We start from the raw sequence: 11,619 nt of genomic DNA, 5'->3' as shown, positions 1-11,619 counted from the left end.
CCCCCTGCGGCAGCTCTACAGATGTGCACATCCTCCGCAGGAGCTGCCACCGCAGGAACCATCGCCCTCCCAGAAGTCACGTCCAACAGAGTTTTGTAGAATTTACGAATAATTTATATTCTCCCTGGCGAAGATGTTCCCATTTAAGAAAAGTAAATCACGTCAAACCTTTCATTAGATTTAGTCCACGTCTAAAGAGCCTGCAATGAGCATTTAGTCCTTTGGCTTTGCTCCAAGTTCGGGGTTTGGCTTTTTTCTTTTCCTGGAATATTGGATGCCGTTTTGAGCTAGTTTTAAGGCTTAACCAGCTACAAAAAAAAACTACCTCTGGCTACAGGAGTATGCTTATATAAGAGTTTGGTTCTTTGCGATTTTGGCTATGTTTTTAAACAATGTGCATAGGACTGTCCTTTAAGTTTAGCTTTAGATGCAAAACCCAACATTCACACAGCTGCGAGCAGTCCTGAACACTGACAATTCTGTCCAGTCAACAGTGTAAAAGATCTTTGAATGGACTTTGTGCTGCATTGGGCTACAACCGATAAGGATACCAGGAGACTAAAATAGTGTTAAAAACCTGTTAATGTTTAACTGCTAATAATTCAGTTGCCAATTTCTATTTAGTATTAGCCTTCCTTATTTAGAAGGCAAACAGACTGCATGAAATGGTAACTGGTTCACACTTCTAAAAGGAAAGGATCATAACTGACAATAGGTATTGTTGCTCTGCAACAAGTACTTTTTATCTCATTGTTCAGACACAGCACACTAGTAACATTCTAGCACTTCTCCAATTAATAGCCTCCTTTACTGATGTCAGCTCCTACATTTAATTTTTAAAACATACGTACTGTTCATAATAGTAAACATCTGAATCCCACGCAATTTTTGCGTGAAGTTGCAACAGCCAACAACATTCTAGCTACCATCTTATGCAACAATCGTTAAGTATTGATATTGGATTTAAGATCAGTGACATTGTAACCTACAATGAATGCAAAGCCCTGCTCAATTCTCTCCAGTAATTACGATTGCAACACTAAATCAGAAAATAAATTTTCACCAGGCTAAGTATGTGAATGGCCGCACACAAAAGTTTTTTTGCTTATTTTACAGCTGCTACTAATCACTCCACTTATTAAACATTACATTCAGCTTACACGTGAAACTATGGGGAATCAGAAAAAGCAGTTATCTCTGTTCAGAACAATGAAATGAAAAAAAAATCTTGCAAATTACACTGAAACAGTGAACTATAGGTTTTAAGGGAGGAGTTTGGCTTTTTTTTTTTTAATCCAACCATTGTAACAACACAGTGGTTTCACATTGCAGTTCCTCTAAAAAGGAGGAAACAATTGTACAGACCTCCTAAAAACTGCAGTTTGTGAAGAATTACAGACCTTCAGGTTTAGTGCTCATCTAACCTGGCTGAAACTGAGAGCATTCGGAAAACATTTTAAATTAGAATACGCATGGAAAATTAAGAAGTTACTCCAGTAATTTACAAGAGAACATTGAAAGATATTTCAAGAACTTACAAGGAAGTACAACCACAGCATTCTTAGTAAACATTTTCCTTAGATCCACCTCTAGTATTCAGTAAGGTGTGGCATAAAAACAACTGTACAGTAAAATTTTAAGACCTACACATATTTGCTAATGGTGGGCTCAGACTCTTAGTGTTAGGTCAAAAACAGAGCAACTCATGAAGAATTTCTCCACACAAAGATTTTAGGTATCATAAACTTTAATATAAATCTTTTCTCAGGTGCTACTTCTCAGTTACATCTAAATGTAAATTTGTTAATATTTTATAAAGCATCAAAGTATTTGTTAAATCAACAGGGGTTTTTCTTTTGGTGGTGTCCCCCCTCCACCTTCAGCATTAGGAAAATAATTCCCAACATCACTGGACTAAAAATGCCTCTTCTTAGAGTCATTGTATTACATCATTTGTAACTATGAAGAATGTACTGGCATGCCAACATCACTACTTTTACTTGTCTATTTATAAAATCTCAAATTCCAAGTTATTAAAAATAATGATGAAGTTTTACAAGCGTCACTGTAAATTGGGTATTTACACTATAAAAAAATTTTACATTTGCAACTTTGCATCAATAGTTTGCAATAGGTATTTCAAAAGCACCCTTACAAACAAAAGTATTGCACTGGTATAATAAAAATTCACAGTAAGTTTAACTTCCAGACCTTAGTAAAACAGTGCAAGAGCTTTTCATCGTGCAAGAGCTTTTTATCCAAACATTCTCAGGTTATTAAAAATAATAATAATAAAAAAATCTATATTACATGCTGCAGTGATTATTCTGTGAACCAGGTTTGTTTCTTTTTTAGTTCTCACTTCTTAAGAGATCTAGTTTATGTTTTGAAATGGTGAAAAAAAACACAAAAAAATATACAGTCCAACACCGAAATAGGTGCATTTGGCAGAGATACAGCTCTGTGTCCATTTTATAGAGAGTCCACAATGGTTGCAGAGATTATTCCATAATGAGAGAATCCTATTGCATGAGTAGGGAATTCTCTTTCCATAATTTGCAGCACTTCCCCCACTTTTAGAGGCAGCAGTGTCTTCAACAGATCCTGAAGATAATACATTAAGAAAGAGGTTACTCAAAAAACGTTGTAAAACAAATAGTCATATAAAACTCTAAACAGTTACTTGAAGTCAGTCTTAAAAGTATTTTTCCTCATGTTTAACAGCCAATTGGGACCCAAATAAAAGACCCATCACATCAACAGCCCATATCCAACGGTGACCAGGTGTGGATGTCTCCATAAAGGCAAAAGAAAACAGGATGCAAGTACAATCTCCTCAGGATATTATCTCGACTGCCACTTACTGCCCCAGGTGTTCCTGAGCCAAACATATTATCTTTGCATCTCTTCTGTTGTCTTCTCTGGTTTTTGAGTCAGTAAAATTTTATCTGTTACACTGTCCCATGTCAAATAACCCCAAGCTTCAGCTATATAGCATGTGACAACTTGGTTCCTGCTTTGTCTTGGGAGAGGCATTCCCTACGTACCTTTTACATACCACTTATGGCTGTATAAGCCTCTAGAATATTTTATACTCTGGACATCTTTTCAGGCTCAAGGATCCTAATCTATTTGTTATACCTTTAATAGAATTCATTCCATGTCTTGAGAATTCTCACTCTTCTCATTCACTTCTACTATACATTTTTTAAGACAGGAAATTGTAACAGCATCCATTATTCCATTAACAACATCAGAAAGAAATAACTTCAGAAAGTTATTAATGGCAAGAACAATAAAATTATCAAAATTACAAGAATGAATAGTTTCTGTGAAGAACAAACTTCCTTATTAAGGTAACAGTTAATTTTCCAAACACTTGCAGGTTTTTGTTTTATTGTTTTTTTTAATAGTCGGTGAAATATGAATTTAATGGCTCAGGAAGCTTTTCTAATGGCCAGTATGGTGTGGGGTTTCTTTGTTGGTGGTTTGAGTTTGTTTGTTTGCTTGAGGGGAGTGTTTGGTTTTTTGGTGTTTGGGGTTTTTTTGGTGGTGGTGGTTGGTTGGTTGATTTGGGGTTTTTTCCCCTCCTCTCTCTTGACGATATCTGGCCAAACATGTTTAACCTGTTTGGTCAAGTTCATAACTATGTCCAGATGGGGAGAGGATTTCATCTATCAGTAAGGGATGATTTGATTCAGGCAGTTGTTTATGAGAAGATATAAAGTACTTCAGCTGAACTTACTTCAAAAGGGAACCCTGAATTATCTTTGGAGGTGCAACCCTTTGTTATCCTTTATTCTACCTTGAAAGTTAAAATCATAGAGTTTATGTTACAATGTGTAACATAACTCTTATACACTCCCTCTGTTTTGGTTCCTTCTGAATTACAATTACTAGTGCAATTGTACCAAAGTTCATTTACTGCACCATTAGAAGCTACTGTTTGGGAAAACTTATAATAAAAAACTGTATATATCTGCCTCTACAGGAAACAATAAACCATAGATTATTTCTAATTAAAATCAGTAACAAGACTTGAAATACTTACAAATAATGGATAATTTTCTCTACAAGAAGTCCACTATAACAAAATACACATCTGTATATGCATATTGAAAGTAGAACCACCTACAGAGATAGCATATTACCTACTGAACTCAATACCTATAATTGCCATAATCTTTAGATGAAAAAGGATGGATCTCTATCTGTGAATTATAAACCCACTTCAGAAAAAAAAGTCTAAAAAGGACTCGTTTTCAACAGGTCATTTTCTAATTGCACATATAGTTAATAATAAACCAAATAGCAGTAACAAGTCTTTTAAAGTTGTATTGCTGCTGTTCTTTTCTGCCTCCTACAAGTTTCCAATTAAGCAATAATTATCTATATCCTATCTCCCTACTTTTAGAACCTCCTCTCAAGAAAATTCTGTGGCTTTCATGAAAGAAGACAATTTCCACATGAACTTTTCTGTAAACCAACAGTAGCTTCAAGATCTAGTTTCAAGGAGAAGCAGAGAAAGCTGACCTTGTACATAGAACTGTGAGATGTTCAGAATTCTTGAGTAATTCAGACACTTAGTGTAAAATTGTTTTTACAGTTCCTTCAGAAAAGCATTTTACATAGTGAAGCGAAAGCTTGATTTCTTTTCTTTTCCATTTCCACTCCAAGGCATTAAGCATGCTTTTCCTCCTAAATAAGCATGGTATATTAATGAACACACTAAGGATATTTTTGAAAGTCTTGATGACCTTCAACGGTGTTTCAAAATTGGACCTAGACACTGTCTTTGCACAGTGGATAGTAGCACATCTTTTTCAGATGACTGAGGCTCAGGTAGTTTAACTACTGATTGCATTTATGAGTTTCAAGCTATTAGCTACAGCTCTTTCCCCAAGTTAAATACAAGTCAGCATTTCACCTTTTTTTTTTTGTTGTTCTCCAAAAAAGAAGCACTTTATGTTGCTAAGGAGGGAGCTTCCCCTCACAAGGGCTCATGTGGGTAGTGGTTAATGTCTATTTCATTACACCACACTTCATTCTTGCAGCATTTAGAGTGACAGGACCAGCTCAGAAGGGCCCGGCTTCTGCGCTGGCGGCCGGGCAGACCTTGCAGCCAGCTCTCCGCATGCCAACTCCATCCCGCTCACGCACGCTTCGCGCCACTTCGGCAGCTACGGGAAGCATCTTCCACGCCTGATCAAATTTGGGCCATCTCTCACTCGATTTCTGTTACCGCCCGAGTTGAGAAAGATTCCCCACAGCTTTTTTTTTTTTTTTTTTTTTTTTTTTTTAAGGAAGGGTCGGCTATGAGCAAGTGGTTTAACGTAAGTTTTTAATCGAATCGAATCTCAGGTAAGAGAGTTTTCTCGAGTTCTAGGCAAACTTAAGGCTGCCCCCCGCCCGCAGCGTCCTTTACACCGACCCCTTTCCCCGGCACGGCGGCGCGCCGCGGGACGGGCCTCCCCGGCTCTCACCTGCCGGCGTCGGCGGGGCGGCCCCGCGGGCCCCTGGGGCGCTGCAGCTCCAGCTCAGCAGGGGCGGCGGCGGCGCGGGAGCGCGTTGCGGGAGCGAAGGCGGAGGAGAGGCGGAGGCTGAGGCCGTGCACCAGCCCCCGCAGCAGGCTGTCCCCGCGACCCTTGGGCAGCGCCAGCCCCACGTCGTCGCGCAGCTCCTCCGGCGGCACCTCCAGGTTGCCGGCGTACCAGAACACCCACCAGATGAGGCTGAGGAAGATACCGATGCCGCCCGCGTAGATGAGCAGGTCGGAGAAGAACACGTCGGCGAACACGCCGGCCAGCAGCACCGCGAGGCCCAGCGCGTCGAAGGCCAGCGCCAGCCAGAAGGCGGCCACGCAGCGGCCCAGCCCGCCGGGGGCCGCCATAGCGGGGGGAGCAGCGGCGCCAGCGCCGCCTCAGGCCGTCCGCACCTGAGGGGAAGGCGGGGCGCGGCGGGAAGGGCGGCGCTGCACCTGAGGGGGACGTCCGGCCACGCCACGCCGCTTGCACCTGCGCGCGGGGCCACGCCCCCCTCGCGGAGGGGCTCTCGCCACGCCCCAACAGCCGCTGAGGTGGAAGGCGGGAGCGGCTCCTCAGCTTACCTTAAGCCGCTCCAGGCGCGGCTGACACCTCGTTCGCCGGGGCCCGGTTCTCATTTCCCACAGCCGGCCTCTCCCCGCCAGCGGTGTCGGGCGGCCGCCGATAGGCCCCTTCGGCCTGCCGCGGCTCGTCGAGGCGGTCGGCGCAGCAGGCGTTGCTCCGCTTCGTGAGAGCGGCAGGAGCGGGAGCTGTCGCGGCTGTCGGCGTTGTGGAGTTGAGGCCTCCCTCGCAAGCGGTGGTCGCTGCTGTTTCTTTGTGCAGGCCAGCGTGTGGCAGAGGCTGCTGGACCCGCTCAACCATTTCCAGTTGAGGCAGCGTCACCTTGCAAAGGGGGTAAGGTCTTTGCCTTACTTTGCTCAGACACCCTAAAGGGAGGTGCTTCAAAAAAGGTGGTCTTGAGATGAATGTACGTGTTGCAGACGTCCACACTCGCAAGAGGCGGCAGCCATTAGCAGGCAGCAGAGACTGGCAAGACGGTTATAATGTGCATCTGCAAAGTCATATAGACTATTTAACTACGTGTTTGAGGTTGGCCTAAAAAAGAGTAGTTAGAATACCACATCAGGTTATCAAGCAGGAAACTAGTTGTGAATGCAAGATGAAAAATCCAGCAAGCAAAACAGTTATGCAAAAGATACATACTTCAGTTCACTCTTGTGTTAATGACCTAGTACATAACACTCCTGAGTCCTCAAGCACAAGAACTATATTCAGCTGTAGGCTCTCTTGCACATACTCTCACAAGGCCCTCATATCTAGCAGTTTGTTGAATGATGGGTAAGGCACACTGTTCCAGTAACAAGAAATATCAAGCCAATGGGAAGTCTGACAGGCCTAAGAGCATAGGCAGCTTCCACATGTTTGTGGAAGTCCAGTGTGCCAAGAATGATGCCACTGAGGAAGACTTCCTCTGATGACAATGAGTGCCATTGGTGTGCTGTAATAAGACTACAGACTCAATTCCTAGCATAGCACTTGGCTCACTTATCATTGCTCCTGCTGAACATTTGAGAATCAAGACTAGATAAAGCCACTTCTTCATTGGCGATTGCCTGTGTTACTGACATTATTCCATAAAAGAGATCCTTAGGAAATGACAAGCTGAAATCCTCTTAAAAAGAAGAAATTGTTCGAAGTACTTCAACAATAAAATATCTTTCACTTTGGCACCTAATACTACTTCTGCCTTGAAAAGAATTATAGTACCAAAAAGCCTATGCTGCTATTCTTCCTGATTATTTTCCAGTATCTTTTGGATTTTAAAGTTTAAACACAGCTTCATTAAAACACTTATGGTTTGACTTCTGCCTAACTTTCATCCCTCTCAAAAGCATGAGAGAAAGATGATAATGTACCAGTTATACAAGTTTGAGTGAGGTTCATATACCTTGGTCTTGGGGGGTTTATTCCATTAGAATCAGAATAGCTCTTAGAAATCAAGCTAATTTTAGGATTACATGTTTATTGTGATGGCAGTAGGAATTCTAATAATCAGATACAACCCTAAAAAAAAATAATCACCATTTTGCTTAATCTGAAGATTGATAGGGTGAGAAGGCAGATCTAATTACAATAGAATAACAAATACTGAGGGAATTTTAAGCAGAAATCAATACTAATAACTCAGATTTTTTGGAAAAAGAGCTATTTTAAGTCGTAGTTCTAGCCCTGTAGCATTCTTATTGTGTGCACCAAACTTGCTTCCCTATAGGGCCCAAGATGTGATTAACTCCTACAAAATGAGTTTGTGAACAAGTTTTTATTATATTCTCTGCATCCCTCCTTCTATGACTTTGGTTTGATACTATTTAGATATTTGCTTATTATTAGCGGTTATTCTTCCCAGTAATGCTGAAGTTAGGGGCTAATCTGAAAGAGTAAATTACATTATCACCCTGGTCCTAGGAAACATGCATACAAATACAGTGATTTCTATAAGCATGGCAGAAGACTTACAGATCAACTACAGGCATAAACTAGTCTCTTTTTTCTAGACAGATGGTATTTTTCTTCCCTATTTATCTGTGCATGGAAATTGTTTTTTCAGCAAGAAACATGACACTGTTGAAGTTACTAACACACTGAATATATCTCCATTTGAGTCTTTATTAAAAAAAGCACCCAGCCACATAAATCAGAGTAGAAGTTAATGTAGTTTTTCTTGTCTTGCAAGACTTTTTAGGGGGGAAAGAAAGGCACCTTGGCTTCAGTAGAGTAATAACTTGCAATGTAGCTGCACTAAGTTGTTTCACTGTAGTTTTAGTTCCTAATACTTACTGCAGTCTTTTGAAAGACTTGCTTCCTGACTCCCATTTATTTCTGGGAGGAACCTAAGTTAGTTCCCACTTTCATACAAATATGGAGAACAAGTGAACAATATAGAATCAATTCTAGTAAAAACAGTCATACTGTGTGCTACTAGAGAAAATATTTTGGTAGTATCTTTATTTTAAACCTTTCAAATAAAAGCAAAGACTCCTCAAAGAAGCTTGTCCTTAATTTAATTAATAGTTTAGTTTTAACTCTTGTGGCAAATTTTAATAATAAAACAGAGTACTACTTTTTTTTTTAATTAGACTGTTGATATTCTGAAAGTTACCAACTTCCCTTCTAGCCTCCATACAGCCACTCTACTTTCAGTACTTCTAAAAAAGACATGAACTCACTCACATTAATGATACACAAAAATATTTTAGCCATTACCCACTCTCCACAAAACCCTTAATGCACCAGCTGTGTAAAGAAAGCACTGTCTGTATTTCTTGAAGTGCTTCAAGAGCTTAGATATGTCTTGACAATTCCATATTTTAAAATACTATTATTCTACACTCTTAATAGAGAAGTTAACAGACAGATTTTTCTACCAAAAAAACCCAGAACCTTAGCTAAGGACAAATAGTACTATTGAAAATGTTGCTTAAGAATTTAACCAAAGTCCCCTTTCTAATTTCAGAATTATGGAGGTCCTGATAGAACTTGTTGTCATAGAGGTTTATTGTAAGACTGATAATTTTACTTGCCATACCATAAATGGCTTTTATAGCTCCTTCCTCTATTATTTCCACCTTCAATTTTTAAATAAAATAAAGAACACAAGGTCAAGGATATAGTACCTTTAATAATTATTCATGTCTATTAAACCTTTCACCTTCTATTTCCAAAGTCAGTCAGAATAAATGTTACAGGTATAAAAATGGTTCATCTATAAGAATTTATACATAAACATACCAGATTTGCTTTAGTGTCTTGATGGTCGTTCCCAGAAACGTCCTCACAAAGGCTCAGAGGTGACTACTGCACAGTAGCCATTCATGTAAGACTGAACTTAATACTCACTGATGTGCCTTGCAGAACTAAACCCACTCAGCCCCCAGGGAAGTATTTTCTACTTTTGCTGCTTCTGGCAGCATAGAAAATTCAGTTATCTTTGTTACAAGAGCATTTATACTAAGGAAGTGAAGTGGTCTTTTGGTCCCTGCAGCATGCCAGTTGAAATTAGTTAATTGAAAACAATTGTGTTTTACACCTGATTTGATTCTGTAACGCACCAGCAATAGGCAGTTTCAACTTGAACGAATGTTAGTTTTTCATATTTCCTCCTTTCTTGATTAGCAAAGTGACAGGTTTTCCCAGGGTTTTTAAACAAGCAAGAAAAACATAACTAAGAAATAGTTTCCTGAATAAACATAACAGATTTAACTGAATCATTTGACACTGATCTTCAATACATAGTCTACTGAGAAGTTGAGAAATGTACCTCCTTGCAACAATAGTAACTTACTGCTTCTGAGCAAGGGTGACTACTGCAAATGTCTCCAAGTGAAGATCTGCGATAGCTCTGTCAAATTATTACCCATTGATTATCTGAATTCTAAAAGAGTACATTACTTATAGGGAAACTACAAATCACATCACTAGTGTTACATCTTATTTAACTGTCAGAATCCTGGATAGTCTGCAACATAAAATGAATAAATTCTGCTATATAGTATATTTTATATATCTATATATATATACTTTTTTGGCAATGGATTAGTTTGTAGCTGTGTCAATCAGATGCTTTACATGTCTTACACAGCTGTATGAATTCCAGTGCTGCTATCAAAGGCAAGACTACTGCAGTCACAACGTAGATTGGCTTAAGGTGTTGCAGAATTTCAAGGCAGTGCTTGTTAATATTTCAATGTGAAGGATGTGTTTTTCTAGCACCTACAAGCTAGTATGGGTCACTATCAATTACTCATACAGAAGTTATCTTAATTTCATCATTTTCTGCACATCTACAAATTAAGAAACCTGTTAACATGAATGATTAAATACAAAAAAACACATTTCCAGAAAGAAAAGTTCTGTGTCTGTTCTCTTAGTTCTCCATTATGGAAGCAAAGTAGTATTTTGCAGCCCAGACTAGAAAGTGATGGGATTGTTTTTGGACAAGATCAGTTCTTTTTGTTAGCATGGATCTAACTGGGATCATTGAGTCAGACTTGCTTTTTTTTTGCTAAGATTAATTTGTTTATTGATTAAAAAATGTTTATGGTAGACTAGAACAAGAGGTCGTGGGCTGCAGAAAGTTGACACCATGGATCAACCAGAATCTTTTCATATTCTTTTACCACTTTTTATTTAACACCCAATTACTTTCTAGGTAGTTAATCTTTTGATATGCAATATCCTAAATAGGAGATGGGATAGGTTTTTTTGAACTCTGCAAAATTAAGCTAGTTACATGCTGTTTATCTTCTTGTCTTTGTTGACCTTCTTCCTGTTTGGATTTGAGTAAAATACTGCTAATATTTTTACTAGGACTTTTCATCACAGATCTGCCTTGTATTTTTACACTGAGAAGGATGTGAAGCAATCGTACAGAGAGCAACCATTTGGTTATTCTGTAAAATTTCAAATATATAAACTTTCAGTTCTGCAGTATATATTTTACATGCCTTTGTAGGACTGGTTCACCTAGCTAGCACACTTGAAATTCAAACAGGCTTTGGTGTTTTTCAGATGGAAGAAACAACAGTATCGTGACCAAAATGCAGGGATGCCCTCAATCGTTCTGGTAGCAGAAATAAAGCCTGAAAGTGATGGTAAGATTTTCCATGATGTCATAAGGTATAAATGATCAAAGCATACAATGATAAAAGTAAAATTGTCAGTGGTTTTCCCTCCCTCCCCCCAAACACACTAATACCCTAGTTAAAAATAGCTTAAAATTACATTAACTTTGGCTTGTTATCAGGGTAAATTAAGTATCTGGAGTACGATCAATAGATGTCAACCTGTTTTCATTATATTGAACAATTTAAGAAAATATGGTAGCAACTATTTCACATTTTAAATCACATGTTAAATAGATTGCTGCTCTTGGTGTGCATGCTTCTTGCTTCAGCCCTTGTCTGTTCCAGTACGAAGGTATGCTTCAGGGAGATGGCACTTATGGAGTATTTCTCAGTGTCTTTTCTGGAATAGTCCCTTCCCTGCCATTTGACACTTTAGTTTGGGTCAGGAAAAG

The 11,619-nt window shown here is 39.3% G+C and overlaps 1 protein-coding gene across 1 annotated transcript; it reads right to left on the bottom strand.

Moving 5' to 3' along the window:
* Nucleotides 1-5,479: 5,479 nt before the first annotated feature.
* LOC309677788 (transmembrane protein 238-like) lies at nucleotides 5,480-5,890 on the bottom strand (the record flags this gene model as incomplete). The annotated part of the gene is made up of 1 exon (XM_082490681.1): nucleotides 5,480-5,890. One exon carries the CDS (start codon nucleotides 5,888-5,890, stop codon nucleotides 5,480-5,482), a length of 411 nt encoding a protein of 136 aa, XP_082346807.1.
* Between the last annotated feature and the right edge of the window lie 5,729 nt (nucleotides 5,891-11,619).

This window comes from Vanellus vanellus (assembly GCF_965231255.1).
Source record: "Vanellus vanellus genome assembly, chromosome: 14".
NCBI classification, from domain to species: Eukaryota; Metazoa; Chordata; class Aves; order Charadriiformes; family Charadriidae; genus Vanellus; species Vanellus vanellus.
The sequence above is the reverse complement of the archived record's forward strand: the minus strand, read 5'-3'. Positions and strand labels throughout refer to the sequence as shown.